The sequence below is a fragment of the Lipophrys pholis genome (assembly GCF_963383615.2).
Source record: "Lipophrys pholis genome assembly, chromosome: 16".
In the NCBI taxonomy this organism is placed as follows: domain Eukaryota; kingdom Metazoa; phylum Chordata; class Actinopteri; order Blenniiformes; family Blenniidae; genus Lipophrys; species Lipophrys pholis.
Window position 1 is genome coordinate 8,122,813 of NC_137634.1, and position 19,269 is coordinate 8,142,081.

The 19,269-nt window shown below is 40.4% G+C and overlaps 1 protein-coding gene across 3 annotated transcripts in view; it reads right to left on the reverse strand.

The window, feature by feature from the left end:
• Positions 1-2,886: 2,886 nt before the first annotated feature.
• LOC308122062 (seizure protein 6 homolog) overlaps positions 2,887-19,269 on the reverse strand; it is a gene marked incomplete at its 3' end in the record, with an annotated part of 105,685 nt that continues 89,302 nt past the window's right edge. The window contains exons 10-18 of one of the 3 annotated variants that reach the window (XM_080483683.1): positions 9,946-10,142; positions 8,994-9,188; positions 7,796-7,987; positions 6,804-6,998; positions 6,573-6,611; positions 6,356-6,464; positions 6,173-6,269; positions 5,489-5,562; positions 2,887-4,265 (exon numbers count right to left, since the gene is read on the reverse strand). In XM_080483683.1, the coding sequence (XP_080339809.1) occupies positions 5,536-5,562; positions 6,173-6,269; positions 6,356-6,464; positions 6,573-6,611; positions 6,804-6,998; positions 7,796-7,987; positions 8,994-9,188; positions 9,946-10,142 (1,051 nt within the window). Of the gene's footprint in view, positions 4,266-4,621; positions 5,563-6,109; positions 6,270-6,355; positions 6,465-6,572; positions 6,612-6,803; positions 6,999-7,795; positions 7,988-8,993; positions 9,189-9,945; positions 10,143-19,269 lie in introns of those variants that run through there. The other 2 variants (XM_080483684.1, XM_080483682.1) reach the window with 2 other exon arrangements.

The window sequence follows — 19,269 nt, forward strand, 5'->3', positions numbered from 1 at the left end:
GTGTCCTGGTTCCATTACTGAGTTGTTATTTCTCCTTCTCTGCTGTCTTAATGGCATATTAATCTGATTAATAGAATCATGCTTGAGGGAGGGAGAGCTATCTGTCAATTTTAGCTAAAAACACAGGAGTGAAACATGACAAAGACCCTCAGGGCGGACCATCTAAACCCCAATAAATCTGATTAACGTACAAATGTAAGGCAATAACCAAGAGAAAGTAAACATTTGCTATTTTGGCAAAATGAAAAGCAAGAAAGGAACCTTGACTAATGTTTTATATAGTGCAACCGGTAGCAAAATAATCAAAAATATTCCCAGCACTTTAATCCAGTATTCATTGTTTGTATATTACGCGGCATGCACAGTTGACTTCAAACTGCAATTTGCAGTTTAATTTTCATGAATATTTTCCACCAGTGTTTGCATACACCACCGCTGAACATTTCTAACCCAACAGTACAGCAGACACTTTGAATGGATCATTACATTAAACTACCTTTTGGTAATACGTATCCCACAGCCCTGTGGGGAGCGTGTGCCCCAGAGCTGCCGACACAGGGAGGGAGGTCTAATGGTCTGCTGTATTAGTGGGTTAATTGCCATGTCCTGGTCTCCATTGGATTGTGAGCAGGGCATTTTAGTTTAATTGTGAATCATCAGCAGCCCCACCACCAGTGCATTGTGGGAGTATTAAGTGCTGGAGATGGTCTTCCCTCGTGATGCACTTGATACAAAGCAAGGGCGCCTTTACAGCCCTGGATTGGTAGTAGAGCTCCACCTGCTGGTGAGATATGGAAATAACCCTTCCTCATCGACAGCACAGCCCCCCCCACAAAGGAAAGTCAATTTGCAATCTCAATCTAAATACAGTCACCTGTGCTTCATTTGACATATTATAATGATATAAACCGTTATCAATATTAAGTTCTCTATGCACTCTTATTCATACTGAGGAGAGCTGAATCTTCTCACTTGTAAACAACACTTTATATTGTTAATAGCGTTCCATTAGATTTACCTGTAGAACTGTTCTCAGATAAATAAAATACTAGATGAATTTGTTTTGTACATCAAGATTTGGATGTAAATGAGAAATGTTCTGTTGAGTAAGTGAACTTAAATTACATGCAGATCAATGGTCTTGAATACTAATACACGTTGATGGTGTACTCAGTAAATATTTCTGATTATAAAATCAGATGACAGGGTGTCGATGTGTTTTTAGTGTCAGTGATTTTACATAATTGGGGTTATAAAAAGATACCCAAAGATGTTAGTTAACTACGGAAAAGTAAAAATTGTGTAATTTGTTACTTGCAGTCTTGATAATAACCACACGACAGTCATTCAGCTCATAAAAGATGGTTATAATTTGATTGGCTCTAAAATCATAAGAAATATTGCAACAATCACAGGAATTTCCAACACCAATATCAAGTCATCTGTTGTGTATTTGTGCTTTATTGTATACTTTATTTACCTGCCTTTGACATTCTCCATGTTTCCAACAGTGGACGTTGGGCCAGCCTGCCAGTGATTAACACAGGAAGTGAAGAGAACAAGCGACTACATGAGTAGATCCCGCGGTTGTGGCCCTCGTCCTCAGACTACACAGGAAATTTACATTTTAATGGCCCAAGCTGCTTGATGCCCCCACCCTGCATCAGAGTGAAAGCTCAGCTGAAACCATGGGTGACTGACTCCAAATGATCCACTGAGACAAACCAGCTCCCACATAAACACAGGCACAAAAACAAAAGCCGAGGACACAGTCGTAAAGCCTTCTGGCTGGATGCACTTCGTATATGATGAATCATCTTATTGGATGAAATTGAGCCTAAATGCAAATTGAAGCAGAGTGGAAGAGAGAATCTGACAGGACAGATTAAGGTTAACCATTGAGACTTTTTTTTACCATTGCAGTGTGTGGGACAAAGTGAGACTGCTTAACAAGATCCAGTGAAAAAAGTTATAATATTGAAGACATTTTAGGATTTTTCAGAGTCGTTTATCCTGAAGCTACAGTGAACATGCAAAAATCAATCATTCTTGATCTGATGTGTAAATACTGAGGGGTGAGATCTATTGTGCTAATTAGTGCGGCTGAAGCAAAATCGGTAACAGACAAATACAACCAGAGTATTGGATATGAACGTGCTTGAATGTCTGAATATAACACTGTATGATTCAAGCTGTTTAAGGATGAGTTTTGGGGGGGTGTTTGTTATGTATTTGTGACAGACGCATGAACCACATTTTATTTACTTCCACGATAATGTAAGAAACCCTATTTAGGCCTCATTCATTTGCCGGCTTATGGGGTAAAACTATTCACAATCAATACATTTTATTCTCACTACATTCGCTATCAATTTGTAATTTTTTTTTATTTGAAAAAAAAACAAACAAAAAAACTAAACAACCTTCACATATACATGCACATTACTGGCTTTCAACCTGTCTCCCCCAAAAGCTGACATCCTATTTACACCTTTGTTTTTGGATCAGCGCTTGTTGTAAGACATTAATCAAAAAATATGCTGAAATTCATTGGAGACAGTTTATTATATTATTCACTAAAAAAACAAACTGAATGAATGAGATCAACAGCATGTGCACAACAATGACGTGAGAATATGAATGTATCCGCCATGTGTATGCTACTTTATATCATGCTGCCATCTAGTGGTGTACAGGTGCAATTGCGATCTCATCGTTTACATTAGTGATAGATCTAATAAGTAGTGTCGCATGGTTCACATCACAAGTCAATACTTGTGTAGTCCAAGCTCTGTTGTGTTGTCTGAGCTTAGGATTGTCTTCACACTGCACACTTGAAAAGACCGACAATAGAACCAATACATTTACTCATAAATGACAGTGACGATACTTTAAACAACAGTTTATTTTATTATTAATCAGAGGATTATAGATATCTGAAGAGGGCTCGATCTCCTGGATGTGGTTGCACCAGCTGTGATGCTGAACAAAAGGATCAGTTAGAGGTTTTCAAAGTGTGGGAGGATGAAATGAACATAATTTCAACTTTTAGTTAGTTTCTATTACACCTACAATAGATGCTGCTCTGAAAAATATGTATTTTTCATCAAACAGTTGAGGATTTTACCTTCCACTAATTTCTTTTTGATTTTGTGAAAATATAATCACGGGCGAAGGCCCTGACCCCTTGGATTTTTTTCCCCCCCCTCCACACTTTGAAAGCCACTGTGTTGGATTATAACATATAAGCACAAAGGAGATGAGGTCTATCTACAGATTTAACACAGGCATGCACCACAACACCATCCCCAAGTAAACACCCCATCTGTGACGCGCAACAGCCAGCATGTTATTATCTAAATTCAGTCGTGACTGTACACCGTCACTGTATTTCACTGGGTGTTGTCTCGGGGTGAGCTCATGCTGCGGTGCAACCACATTCTGGTGCATACATAAATGAGCTAATTCCTACGTATCATTTGAAGCAGACTGTACAGAGCGACTTGAGAAACTGTGCTATGTGCATAGCTAATGTGACTTATTATGAAAAGATGGAAGTGAGGAATCCTCTGAGGCTATATGCAGTTGGAACCACACGTCAGCAGGTAGGAAAATATCTGGCGCCATTTCTTGAGTCAAAGCGAAACTGCACGTTTGAAAGGATCGACGTGAGCGCCAGGAGCTAATACCGTCGGGTCAACAAATGCAAAAGGATACATAAATGAAATATTCAGTTTTTACAAACATGTTCACAGGTGATTTCTCAGGTTATAGTCAGTCGTGAGGCACTCATATTGGACAGGCAGTTTATTTACAAATAGCAGACTCATACATACAAAGAAGAGAAAGTAACAATGGCAAACTTTCCCCCCCGAAAAAAATCGAGAGCGACAGGGAGTTAGTGTCCAACAGATCTCAAGAAATAAGAGTACCCGCTACCCTCAATCTATTTCACTGGCGAAGGGCATCGACAGGTACTCAAAAACATACAATCACCATTGGTCATCACCGGTTTACTTTATAAAAATATCACCATGGTGTTCCACAGATTCACAGATTCGATCGCGGAAAGAAAAAACATATTTACAGTAATACACATAAAGAAGAAACAAAAAGGAAACATTTAAGAAGAAGAAGAAAAAAAAAAAAAAAAGAGGGTCGGAGGAAAATTTGAGCAGTGCAGAGAGGGTCCCAAAAGGCAAAGCTTGAGCAATTCCTGCTTTAAGGTCTCTAAATGGACACCTCTTAATCTTTTTTCATTTGTCCTGTAAAGACCAGACAAACAATCCATTAAGGAAACAATAACAGAGGACAGAGAAAGCTGTGAAATGAGCTTTTTCCACTCATGAAAAAAAATCAACATTCCACAGTTACAAAACATCTCTGGCTCAATACAGCAATCATGTTTTCTATTTTCCGCTCTCTGTGATTTAACGTACATGCAAAATCATCAGTAGGAATTTAGATGGAAAAACTACATGCAGTGCATACAAGCAGTTTATTAGAAATAACTTTTAATATTAGTTATTCTAAGATTAGTTCGAGTGTCTGTAAATACTCTCTACACACTATCTGCAAACGACTTGTACCAATTCATTGTCTGAGGTTTTTCTTTTTTTTTAAACTTTAGGTAAAAGATCAGACTCAAAATGATTCTGGTTCAGGTATGACATGTGAGCCCAAGTGAGATCAGTGACACAATAACATAGTCAGGTCGAGATAATGATAAATATAAAACCCATGCATTATCATTATTATCATTATTACGATATTGCCAAAAGTTGCAAGATGCAAAAATATTGTGAAATGTCCAAGAACTACAGCCTTCATGTGCAGGTAATACTTTCTCTTTGGATTCTGTCGCATCCATAAATGATACTAATGCCGCGACTTTGAAGTTTATTTGGCTCTCCACTGCTTCTGAAAGATCTGAAGTATTTCTGATAATAATATTTCTATTCAGACTAATGTGGTTAAAAAAAAAAAAAAAAACTTCTCAGAGAGAGAGAGTCCTGCTGCCTTCAGCGTTTATTTATTTATTTATTTATTTATTTTGTTAAGATTCACTCTTACAGTTTGGCTTTGATGCTAATGCTCCATTGCTGTATTGTTTAAGCTTTATTGCCGCAATACTGATCACTTGGCTCAGGAATCACTCAGTAACTTGCAATCACAGGTAATGTTTTCTTTGCAATTTTCACATTTTGCAACAAACCATGTTAGTTTGACATAAACAGCTTATACACAACGCGACAGCACAATATGATAGGATGACCAATGACATGGCAGAGACAGTAAAATTAGTTTTTCCTTTTGTTTTAATCACGAGGGAACGCTTGCAACACTTGAAGACACATGTGCCAATGAGTTTTGTATATACAAAAATATTGGGGATGAGACAAGACAAAAAATACAAATAATAAAATAAATAGGGATGATTCAGGGGAAGTCAGTATGATGTGCTCTCAGCTTTAGAAGGAGATCTCACCTCATAGTTGTTCTGCATTACAGCCAAAGTGGACATACTGACGGGTTTTAGTATCTAGAATGACTCTGCCAGTGCTGAAGGAGCAGAGAAAGACAGAACCAAGAGAGTCAATTTTAACATCCTATGCCATCTGATGGGAACTGGCTTCATTGTGAATTTGCTGTATATGTTGTGACTTGTGAATCAAATGGAAACAAGTTTCAGAAGGTGAGGTAAATAATTTTTTTTTTTTTTCTTTCATCCATGCATGAGGTTTTTCCAAAATGCAATCACACCTCTTATGTTAAAAAACTATTAAAAAGAAAATGATTTACAATCACAGCTTCATTTTTACAGGCAAGTCTGAGCAAAAGTGCTTATTTCCACAACAGGAGACAGCAACACATAAAACAAGTGATGGGTCAGACATATTGATGAATGGAAATCCAGGATGTTAATGACGACTGACACAGAATGACATGAAGGAAACTGCCTTTGTGTCATAGTTTCATGAGCTACATCATCAGCCGAGACCATGAGTTCCTGCTGATGGTAGAGCATGCTGGTGAAAGATGCAGTGGAAGGTGCCCTCTGCTGGTGAAACACGGGATGACGACAGGATGACAGCCAGATGGGAGAGGATCATGACAGCACACTGGTGTTGTGTGAATCCACGTCTTGCATGCTCATGACATCTGTACTTACTCCGCTCTCGTATATAGGGTTGTCGAAGGCTGACTCTTCTGTCATGTTGTCATACGGTGGCGAGGATGTCGGCATTCTGATTGACTTCCCCTGGAGTCTGGGTAAAGAGCGGGGAAAACAGACACCCTGTCAACGCTCATTCAATTGCAAATGACATGCATGAAGTTTTCGGTTCTAACTCACTTTGCAAAGTAGACATAAATCCCGAGGACAACCACCAAGATGATTGCAGTAGGAATAAAAACTGCCAGGGCGATATTGGTTCCCTCCATGCTATAATCCACATTAACAACTAGAGGAAAGATACACAAAAGGATGCGTCATTTATTATTTATGTAGAATATCAACCCCATGATAATATCAATACATTCACTTCGAAGTGTTGGGAGACATGACTCACCATCTAGCCTGCGTTCATTGACAAACTGCGTTGAGGATGCTGCGAAGACACATTTACAGTTCAGTGTGTTCCAGCAGTGGCACGAAGCACGGTGCATGTAGTGCACTCATGCACAAAAGGAGCAAAATGCATACACAAACAGCAACAAAAATCAATAATACATAGATTTCTAAGTGTTTTAAGGGTTGTAGAAAAAGTAAAGGATTTCTATATTGCGTGGGTAGGATTTACCTCTGCAGGCAGGAGGAGTGCTGTTCCACTGCGATGGGTGTCCGGGGATGCAGTAGATGGTGGCATGACCCTGCAGCTCGTAGCCGGAGTAGCAGGAGAAGGTCAGCGTCTCTCCTGCTTGGTAGAAGGCCTTCTCAGAGCTCTGCGCACTGGTGGAGGCAGCGCCAGGGTTCCTGCACGGCTCGTACCTCTCAGCTTAAAGAGAGAAAAAAAAGAGGCAAATTACAGAAGGTATTTGGATGTTTGTTTTTTTCAGCTATGTGTCCAACCTTTTATCTTCTATCCAACATAGAGTCATGGGTGGGCAGGAGTATCAAGGGTGAAGACAGGTCACACTCCAGACAGATCGCCAGTCCATTACGAGCAAACACAGAGAGACAAACTACCACACAGAGGCGCCTAATATCAATTTAGAAACCTGAATTAACCTCAAATGCATGTTGTTGGACCGGAGGAAACCAATACACAGAAAACACCCACCCTCACTGTGAGGTGAGAATCACCAGTCCATCACAGAGCTAACACAGAGAGACACACATCCACACCTATTGAAGAAATCGAAGTAGGCTACATGGAGGAAAAAACAAACAAACAAAAAAAAAAACACATATCCACTGAGAATATACAACCTTACCCCAGAAAGTCCCTAAGCACGAAAATGGCCTGAGGTCATAGAGTGCTTCCCACTACTCTATTGCACGGGCCTCAGTGGTAACATGTCTTGGTCATAAATATTCACACTGAATAGCAGGGATCTCCAAACCTGGTCCCAGTAATGCTTCAGGTTTCTCCTTGCGGTAAAACCACTGATTGCGATAATTGACTCCTTTTCTTAAGAGCAGAGAGACATCTACATACAGGACAGTGGTTAGACACATCTGCAATATTCGTCTTATCAAGGGATAAAACCTGACAGAAAACAATGAAATATTCCATTCATTGTCTTTGTTTTGTGCAATAAATGTATTTGTAAAAAAACAAATTTGACTTACGGACACACTTGGGGAGCCTGTCATTCCACTTGGGCTTGGCCGAGTCCCGGTTGTAGCAGGTGAGGACGTTGGAGCCGGACATTACGTAGCCTTTGTTGCAGAAGAACTGCACGGTCGATCCAACCGTGAAGCGGGTGCCTGCGATCACTTTGCGACTGTGCTCCACATTTCCGGGGTCCTGACATGTCAGAACTGGCATATCGAAAGCACAAGTAATGAGGATCTGTTCCAGTTTTACTGTTTTTTACACCAGACAGTATTATTAAAATTGTCTTTATGTTAAGATTGTAGTGATTTTCATTGTAATTTGTTTGGTTTTGCACAAATGTAGACATTTGTATCACAAATACTCCACAAAACGTTAAAGGTTATTTAGGCACTATTTTAACAGTTCGGCCCATTCAAGGTGAAATTGGGCTGCATGTGGCCCCTGAACTAAAATGTGTTTGACACTGTTGATATAGAAAAGCTCTTGATTAATATAACAATTAAAAAAAAAACCACTTCATATATTTTAGAAGTTTCCCACCCACAATTTGGTGTCAGTATCACCCACAATGCAACTCTTAATCTGGGTTTCCATCTGTAATCCATAAATCCACCCTCTATACTGCTTTATTGAATTTAAGTTACCTGACACCATCAGAGGGTAAACACAGAGAGACAAACACACAAATTGAAAATGATTATGTTTAAGCCACCAATTAACTTGAATGTTTTTAGACTTTGGGAGGAAATAATCACATGTGTGGGTTTGCAACATAAGTCTGCCTAAAGCAAAGCAGGTTGTCTTCAAATCGCAAGGTAAGTGGTCCGATCGTGCATCATCCCAGTTCAATGGGCTGTTTTCTTGGGAAACACGATGACGCCAAAGTAGCTCGTCGTCCATCAGAGCTGTTGGTGTGGATGTGACTGATCATGCAAAGATCATTACGAATGGTGGAGTGGTAAAATAAATAAGTAAAGTCCATTTATTATTCAAACTGAAGTAACAAATAAAAACTATCATCATGCCTGAACTCTAACTCTTGTGAAATCCCTGCAGCCTGTGTGTTCAGACTAAACCCACCAACAGAACGAGTTCAGTCAGTTCACTGTGACACCAAAGCAGACAAGAGTCTCAGAGCACATGATCGGTGAGCTCATATGATCTCACACTCTCCCAGCATGAACAGAGGTTTTGTGTGCTTCCTCTCACCTTCTTCACATTTCGGCACATCTCCGCTCCAGCTGAGATCCCACTGGCACATGAGGATCTCGGAGCCCACCAGTTCGTACCCCGGGTAGCACTGGTAGGTGACCACGGTGCCGTGGATGAGGTCGGGGTGAGATGTGCTCTTCCAGCCGTTGGTGATCTCCGGCAGCTCGGAGCACGTGTCATTCCTCGGCACCTCTGCGAGCATCGCAGATGAGAGGGAGGGGGAAAAAAAAACATGGAAATTAACTACAGCAATGTGAACACAACAAGGGGAAACTATCACACTGTGAACACAGAATTATTCTCAATATAATTTCTGGTATAATAGACGAATAAAATTTTCATTCTTTAAACAAGATTTGTGTTGTAAGAGTGTTGACGGGTATCCTCAAGGAAATTCAAGCATTAATATGCAGTACCCCCCTCCAGGGACTGAATAGGACTGCAAAATGTTCTGTTCTTTATACACTACACAGTGACAGTTTGGGAGGAAAATGTAAATAGAGGCCTGTGATGTTTGCTTGGAGGAACACAGCATGTGGTTTGGCACTACTCAGTCTGTGGCTCCGTGACTGCAGCGTGCGCGGCCAGAAACACAAAGCAGTGGACAAAACCAGCTGACGTTTAAGTGCATCCTGTTATTGTGAGTATGTGTTTGCTGTTAGCTAATCCCAGCCATTTGGGATGAAGCCGTAGACAGATAGACAAAGACACAGCAAGAGACAGGAAGGAAGCGACAGGAAGGAAAAGACTTATCGAGTTCCAGGCAGAATAACATTCTCTCTTTCATAGATAGATAGATAGATAGATAGATAGATTTATTGCTGCTGTTGTCTAAAAGTCTCTCTACTTCCCATCTCATGGGGCTACTGAGGTCAGCTTACAATTTTACTCATGCTTGCCGCATTAATTATACATACCAAATCATATATGTAACAGATGAGTGTCTTACCAAAGAAGTGAACCACAAAGCCGTTGTTGTAGCCATAGATGTTTGTGGCGGGATCGGACTGAAACTGGACGGTGACGTCACCCATGGAGGTGTAGAGCTTGAAGTGCGGCCTTGTTCCACTGTACTGGCCCAAAATGTTGGCAGTCAGGTCATCTCCATCATAGAAGGTTAGCAGGTCGTTCTTCCCCAGATGGAGGCTAGGATGAATGTAAAAAAAAACAAAACAGGACAATTATGTATTTTTTTCCTCCCTGATATAATGACTTAAACTTCAGCCAGACGGCCTGAGCGCCGTGCTCAGAGCTCTAACTGTGAGTGCTATCTTGCTTCACTGATGAAAGCAAAAGCCGATGATATTAAGCCATGTCAGCAGTACTTGGAAAAGTTTAATTCTGTTTATATTGGATGGATCCAATGTGAAGTAAACACTAAATAATTCATGATGCACGTCTCTTCGCCCACCACATTGCCTTCATGAATATGTACTAATGCGCATATATGGGCATGGCACAATAAGGGAACACTCCAAAGAAATATAGCATTTTAATTATCCCTTAGCAGCCTCTAAACAAAACAACGCAATACATCACAAACAGCCGTACAGGAAAACAATTCCACGGAAGGACTTGAAAAGGTAAATAAATACCTAATAAGTAATGTAAACACCTGGATGTGGTCCTGCGCGGTAATATTTACAAATTGAATGTAAGGGAGTGAATCCACCATTTGACAGAAACTCTGCTGTTAGTGATTAACTTAAGAATGCATTAACCTTTCCCATTTGGAGATTCATATTTCCTCGCTCTCTTTATGGAGCATCAGTAAAGCTTGACATTTATTCAGACACAGGGGATGGAGAATGGTGAGAACGAAGAAAAAAAAAAAAGGAAACCAAATGATAAGCCACAGAAGTTGTAGATATAATAAGCAGGGAAAAGTGGTTGCTCTTTTCGTGCGGCGTGCCGGTGCTGAAATAGCCGTGCAGAGTGGCGGTATGTCCGTATTCGGTTAGTGTTAATATCGTCTAAACTGTGCTGATTAGAGCACAATGCCATCCTCACAAGTGTCTTGGGTAGGAGAAGTGCTTTTAGAGGTATGAATCACCCGTCCCCTACAGGAGTTATACCTCCCATTTACTGGTCACAAAGCTACCAATTAAGTCTACAACCTGTATTTGGAAGGCTGGTGTTTGCTCGAAAAGGTAAGATAACAATCCTCACAGCTTTTTCTTCATCTTCTGTAATGCGAATTGCAATTTCCAAAACGTCCAGTTTTTCTTTTGAGTTGTGATCACACCTCATTCTCTCAATTGTTTTCTCACGCATTCATTTCTCTGTAAACCCAATTCAATGTTATTTAAGTCATAAATATCACACGATGAACAACAGAAAACACTGAACACATTGACTGTTTGTAAATGCAGCTTCTTAAACAGTTTGGCCTAGTTTAAGACTTGCATGGAAATACATTTTCATGGACCCAACGAGCTCTAAATTCATTCTGCTGATAGCATCTTTGTATTTCACTTATGTGATTGAAAAACTGAGCCTACATTCCCCAGTAGGGGAAAAAATAAATAAAAAACACAGCAGCTGAAAAAAAGAAAAAAAAAAGAAAAGCAGAATGACGAATGACAGGCTGCTGGTTCAAATCACTGAGGTCACATAAACACAGAAAGTGATTGCACAGAGAGAAACCACAAAGTCTGTCATCAGAAGCTAAAAATCAACATTCATCTCAGGAGCAGGTGAAATTTTGTCTTGGAGAACAACGATTTGTGGGACTTTTGAATGAAAAATCTTAAAATTCAAACATATGTGTACGAAAGATGCAAAGATCACAAAATGTAAGAAATTACTTATGTTGTCTAGGTTGTCCACTGCATTTTCCTTCTTATAAATATGTGTTGTTGTCAGTATCAAGCCAAGTAATAATATAATTTAGTCCAAAGGTTTGCGGATAGAAGAAGGGAAGTATAAAAACATTTTTCGTTTGTGGTGAAATGTTTATTGCTCTCGCCTCCGAAAGAGAAGGTCTGCTCTGCTTAAGATGCCACGTTTGTTCACGTTCGTAAAAAACATGACACCCTAAAAAACTATGTGATAATGTTGTGCCAGCTAAACTAAAGTCACCTTACTGCTGCCTTTCATTGTGAGTGATTAATAAATACATTTTTTAGCCCAATCCCTCGAAAAGCCAAAGACAAATCTTTAGTTCCTTCTATTAACCTTTTTTGTTGGGCTTGGATTCCCTCCAGTGATACGTCTACATGTTCTCCCTGTAAACCTTAACTCCAGGTAGTCCAGTTTATGCCTCCTCCATTACAAAAACATGTGTACGAGAAGTTATGGTGACTCCAAATAACCCGTGTGAGAGTGTGAGTGATTGTCAGTCTCCCTCTGTCTGCCCAGTGATGGAGTCGTCACCTTTCCAGAGAGTATCTCTCCTCTATGTGGACAGGTGGGATTAACTCCAACACCTCATGATCATAAACTAAAATAAAGTGGTACAGAAGACGCTGGATTCATGGGAAAAGGTTATAAAGAATGCACAATGTGTGGCAGAGACGCCGTCCCTGTAACAGATTCAAATAGGATGAAGTGGGAAATGTTTTTCACCTGGTAGTGAAGGTTTTGAACCTTCAAAACCATATTATGCATATTTTTTTTACTCCACAACTTCAGTTGGTTTGTGTTGCTTGTTTGTTGAATGACCCATCCATGAGTTCTTACTCTATTCCCACTGCTTACCATGTGAGTCCACTCACCTGTCTGACACACTGTATATATAAGTAAAAGCAATAGACTTGGACTTCTTTCTCCCCAAAGACGACTTGTGCCAGCGCCGTGATGGACAGTGCAATAAAATACTTGCACTGGAGTTAAGCTTGAAGCTCTAGCTACTCTTTTTCTTCTTATCCCAGATTGACTGTTGGTGCCCATGAGGTTAGGCTACTGCAGAAACAACTTGTGAATACGTATTCTAAACTTAACCAAACTTAAGCATCTTGTTTGTTTGGTTTTTTTTTCTCCCCTTGAAGAGACTCTGCAGCAGATGGACCCATGTTATCTGTGATTGACATAGTCTGTGCCCGAGGGAAATGACCAGAGTCTGTTTACCTCTCCCAAATGTTTTATTCACAACCTCTCCTGCAGAATGTCCACATTACCTGTGAGTATGCACAACTTGCTGCTGAAAATCAGCAGAAAATGCAACAATTTCAGTGATGTTGGTCCAGATTAGAAACAGATCACAAGAATTGTACGTTGATCACAAGTATTATAGTTATACTGAGTGCATGATTGAGTTATCCAAAAAAAAAAGACAGTTAAATTCTAAAACATGAGTGGATTTGACAGGTAGCGCAGACTTTCTGCTTGAGGAGAAATTTGGACAAGCTTTTCTGGTTTGACACGTATGATGAAGGCATTCGAATGAACTGATATTCTGAGTGACACTGTGCTCCCTCCGGCGAGTTCAGGGGTCTGCAGCTTCTCTGCAGTAGCTCCCTGTAGCTTTGACAGACTTACAAGTAAATAAACAATTGTTTATAGTCCTAATTTTATTGCACAGAAAACAGTCTTATCTATTTTGTGGAAGGTGATCCGAAGTCTTGAAAGGAGGTTTTTAACCATATTACTCAAAAGCTAATCAGAGATATAAAGAACTTTCAGAGGAAAACTACAGTTAAATCCAGTATGGACAGACAGGACTATTTGCAATTTCTCTTATCAAACAGTTTTTTTGAAGTGTAGATAATATTATTTGGCTTCTTATTTCTCGCAATGTTTAGAGCACTTGAACAGGCCGTTACATCTCTGTTGGATTTTTCTTTAATTGATTATTTTCACACAGACAGGCTCCTACACCGCTATGTGCTACATCAAATGTTAGTGGTTTCCTAATTATTGTTCTTAGATTATATAAATGCAACATGTACTACGGTTTTGGCTTGAGCTGTATATGCAAGGTTTCATGCTGTGTTATCTTCACTATAATGACTAAATGTTTTGAAGCTACAGGAACATTTCATTTAGTTTTAAGAGTGCAACAATGGCTTGTTTGGCCTGTGGATTGGAGTGATGGGAATGACAATGCCACCTATAAAACCTCCATGAAAACACATTGAGTGCATACACACGTACTGCCTCCAAGCAGGAAATCAAGAGAATAAACAAATGAGGTTATCAGGCTAAAGGCTACAGTGCTGTATATTATTGTCACACCACGTTTGATGGAGGAATAAGATTCACCCTGCACACATTGCATGGAATGACAGCCAATAGAGATTTTTTTGGGGAGAGTAATAACACTATCTCCAGACTGCAGGTTCACAGCCCTCTCAAGAAGTGGACAGAGTCTCATCTCATTCAATCACAATAAATATGAAGTGTCCATCTGAGAAGTCCAAAGGAACAGCGCAGCTAAATTGTTAGTCTCCCTTTTTTTTCCCCTCTTCTCTATCTCCACATCACACACTTCATTTCTATTCAAGCTCCCCTCTACCTGCTGTTCATGTCATCAAGGCTCTCCACCATATCAGCACACTGTATTTCACCTTATCTCCTCCCAGAGGTTTCCCCGCATTCAGAGAGCCCGAGAAGGAGGGATGTGGATCCGTCAGTTGACAATCAAACCGTGAGATTACCTCCAGTCCCTGCATTTCATCATTTTCAAAACAAACACGCCTGCTGCTTGCATTTGCCACACACTGAACAGGTTTAGACATTATTCACCCATACCAAGTATACCTGCTCTTAAATCTTTCTCTTTTCACAAAGATCCTATTATTTCTGTGATTTTCCTGTGATAGATTTCACTCCAGTTTCAATTACTGTGGCTTATCAGCACCGTTCATTTGTTTTCTCTTGGCTTTAAATTTCTAGCTCAATAGCATTTATTCATCTTCATCTTGACCAAACTAATGTTTCACTGAAGTTGGACAAAACTGCTTCTAGCCCTTTATTTCCACTTCAGAACTCTAAACAAGTCCAGACTAAGCCAGTGCCTCTGTCTCATTTTCCTGATGGGATCATGGAGAGCACATCTTTTACTTATTCATATTTTAAATGTTCTTACATGCGCTGTTGTCTTTTTCAGTTTTTATGCAAGGTACTCCTGCTACGTCATCCCTCAAAACTGTGAAAACATCAGTTAAAAACTTTGTGTTTTCCTTCCAGACCAGAAAAAAAAAATAGTCTGCTATTCACTTTAGGACTGTGGGACATCTGTTCTTTTTAATTGCCAACTCTACAGTAGCAAATCACACCTAACAACATCACAGTGGCGCTAACTCCCATTCAAGGACAATGCTGCAGGCAAGTCCAAAAAAACCTAAATAGTCACCCCACTCTTCAGTCACTATCTCTCCAAGAACCCCGCAGTCAACTTTGATTTTAAATTTTCCCACTGAGGCCATCTATTCACTTAGCTGTCTGCTTGAAGTGTATTTCAGACCCCGGCGACACCCCTGAAGAATGCCAAATGCGCAGTGCCTTTGGTCCAGACTTGCATAGCACTCAGTGGTGAGACACTGCAGGCCACTCAGCTTGCCTTTTCTGCAGCAACCTGGCAATTGCTCCATCCAAATGTCATCCCACCTGGCCCCTTAATAGTTGCCCCCTCAAGTCATGAAAAGCACTCACCCCCAGTTCTGTGTTGGAGGCTGGTAAGAAACCTAAGACATGTTTCATCCCTGTATCCTCTTTTATTTTTTCTTTCTTCCCAACACTTCTTTTTTATTTCTGTTTTAGAGTAGCATTGAAATTTTTCATCAAGTTTTACAGAACTGACATACGCAATATTCACCGTTTATGCAGCATAAATCTTTAATGCGTAGAGGGATGCAAAACTTGCGATTGGCTCAAATCAAGATTGGCCTGAACATGGGTCGCAAAAAAGAAGCAGATGCATACATTTATCTCACAAATGTGGAAGAAAACCTACTTTACGAATGTCAATATATGTGTGCCTTATTGAGAGACGTCTCCTTCACCGATATGGCTTGGGTGTTCGCAAAGTTCCAAGGTCTGTTTGAGCGGGAACTTTTTAGAGGATTTCTGAACTCCTCTGCATACTAATGGCGCCAGCTCAATTCTGCAGATGACGGGATGACAGTTGTTTTCTACATGCCTCCGGGCGCTTTGTCACCTTCATTGACCTGTCAAAGTTTTAAAGAACCCAGGAAAATCTCTAACAGAATAGAAATTGCCTTCAGCATCGAGCCTTCAAAGGCAACCTTCTACATCTTCTCATGCACACATTTGACATTTGAATTGTTCTGCTCGGCTCAGCTAAATTCAAATAGCAACCATCCAATTTCCAGGCACCTCCATGGAGCCACCCAAATGCATGTTCAAGTGCAGGTAGCATGCGATGCTCGGAGTCTCCACAAGAGGACTCTAAAAACCTCTGCAGGCCCTGCTTCCGCTCAGTATACTGACACAAACATTAGCACAGCTGAAAAGTCAGCCTTATCGTATTGTATTCTGAAGCATATGTGTGGTTACAGTCAACTCTGAATGCTAACATCCACATGTAAATCATTTACCTAGCTATGTTCCACAGGTGGGGATATCAGCTGTAACCTCTTGTCTCTGGCTCTTGCTCGAGCCATGCTCCATGCTAATTAGCAGAGAGCCAGCCCTCCTGTTTGGCCTAAATTAATTAATCAGTCCTCATTATGCACACTGCTCCTCTGTAATTGCCAGCACAGGCACAGTGATGAATGATAATACAGAAAACATTCTCATTAATGTGGAAAAGTGTGTGCCCACCCTCGTAATGAGACAGCTCTTATCCACAAGAGCCTTTTGTCACTTCAACATGCATAACGCATGCACACAAATACACAGGGACGCAAATTACATGTTGACCAAGCCTTTAGGAATGCTGCTCTGAAGCTGAGCGAAGCAGACATGATGGTAATGGCGGGGTCTGCAGGGATCAGACAGGCTGTGGTTCTCTACTGCCATGAAAGCTACGCCTGACCAACCTCCAGATAAACTAAAGCCGGCCACAGCACCATTAATTTATAGTGAGCATCCTCTTGTGGTTTGGATTAAAACAAACTTTAAGTCTGAGCAAATTAAAAATGAGATCTCTGAATGAAAATCAGTTTACCTCAAATCAAAGTTGTTTACTTCAGCATGGACAAAATCCCCTCTGATCTTTTTTTTTTATTTTTATCTTTTTACCCTAGGTGCACTAGTTGACTTTCAAAATCAGATATTAATCACTGAGTCTTAATCTCCATCTAAAGAACAGAGCAGCATGCAGGGTCACGTAAACCACTGTGTGGTATTCAGACACTATGTTTTCTGTTGCTATCCTCTGATGCTATTATTCCCTTTTGATCCGTGGATCACATTTGAGTGATGGCTCATATCGCAGTGCCTGTAAGCCTGAGAGATAAAGTTTGGGGAATTATGCGTATTGTGACCAAGCGGCGGCGTTCCAAAACTGAGCATGTACAGAAAAGCATCTGCACTTCCTCAAACCCTCAGTTTGCTGCAGATGGAGGAGCAAATTAAGGACTTCTCAGAGTGAACTGAGTACACTGCATCAGAGTCACGACTGACTGAATCAGTGGCTATCAGTATTGGAGCTCCTTACATCAGAGACTGCGGGCACTGTTCTCAGCTCAGCTGTGAATCCCATTGTGTGTCTTCCTTGTTCAGGGCATATTTAAATACTGAAAAATCTGTAGAAACAGCAAATGATAACTCATAAACAATCTGACGCTGAGGAATGCATCTTTATGCGTAGTGCTTGCATAGGTCCGAGGTCCGAGGGACTTGTGGGTCTCATGACCCCTCAACGTTTAGGTTAGGAGAGCGTAAACCTCCCAATTATGAAACATCAGGGTGGTAGTGCTGTGATATAACAAGGGCACATTGCCTGAGTCAACTACCACGCTTAACCCTTTCTGTCTCCCGCAGTCCCAACCACTGCCACGCACAGCTGGCAACATTTACTGGTACCAGTGATTGGCTGAGAGCATATTGATTGACTGGATGATAGTTTTGATTGTGGCATTTCATATTGTTCACCTTTTTGTCTTAAACTAGGCAGGTTTAGCCTGATGTATACGCCACGACACCATAACAGTTGGGTTTTATTGGCCTCCCAAAAGAAAATAAATTGTTGACCTGAAGTTGGTACAAGTGAGCGCTTGATTCATTGATTTACTGACACTAAATTCTTAAAAAGCAGCTGTAATCCAGAGATGCCTCTGGTAAAGACTGCTGAGTAAAGTGTAGCCTATATATTTAAAGGGTGTTTTGCATTCAAAAGCCAGCGAGAGAAAGAATTGTAATGGTGTGATAAAATGGAAAGTGTATTGTTTTTGTGTACATACCCTGAATTGATGGATTTTGTAACAGTCTGCATTCATTGATTCTAATTATCCATGCTTCACAAGCAACATTTATGTTGTTTTTCTTTTTCACAGCAATTTACTATGAATTTGTAGCCACATTTGTTTCACATTACATATGCTTTATGTGTTTTTGGCAGAGTACTGGCAGACAGTTGTTGTTGTGGAAGAGATATCTTCTTTTTGAAGGTTGTTATATAGCATAGTTTTCACAGTTCTTTGCTCCAGGCATTGTAGGAAAGACACCCAAACAAACCCTCATCCCGTCCTGTTGTTGTCCATCGCTCGTCCTTCATATAGTCACGATGAATCTTTTAGAAAGAGCTCATAAAATCTGCAAAGTGATTAATGATTTCTATCTTGGTGTGCTCTTGTCCACTCTATGTACGTCGCAACATAGTAGTTTAGGTGTTAATCTATATTGCATCGCAATCTGCCTGCACAGCATCCAGACCTCGTGTCATTACTTAAGCTTATATCACTTTTAGCATCGTACCGATTTAAAAAGAATTACGGCACAAAGACAAAGAAAACATCACACCTGAAGCAAATTCCAGCATGTGTAATGACCACTGTGACCAACGACTCACAATGGACTCTGTTTGAGATTTGTCAGTGGCTGTTTTTCTACAACCCCGGGCGGTTATTCCCACTGGTTTAATTTTAACCTCTCTGTGCCCTCTTGTGTACAACTGCTTCAGGCAATAACACAAATCACTTATGCTGGAGCTTTTGTGCTCACCATAGGATGCATGTATGTAGTAATATTTATGGGAATCACTCAGCTGAGGCGAACAGATAAATCCATATATGATAACAAGACAGTGATGCAGATTCTCCTGTTCATGCTTAAATAGCTTGAGTTGTTTTTTTTTTTCTACAGAAGTGCTCCATGAGAGCTATAAAGTAAGCAGGGTGATGTGATTATTATTTTGCCTTTGCGGTTG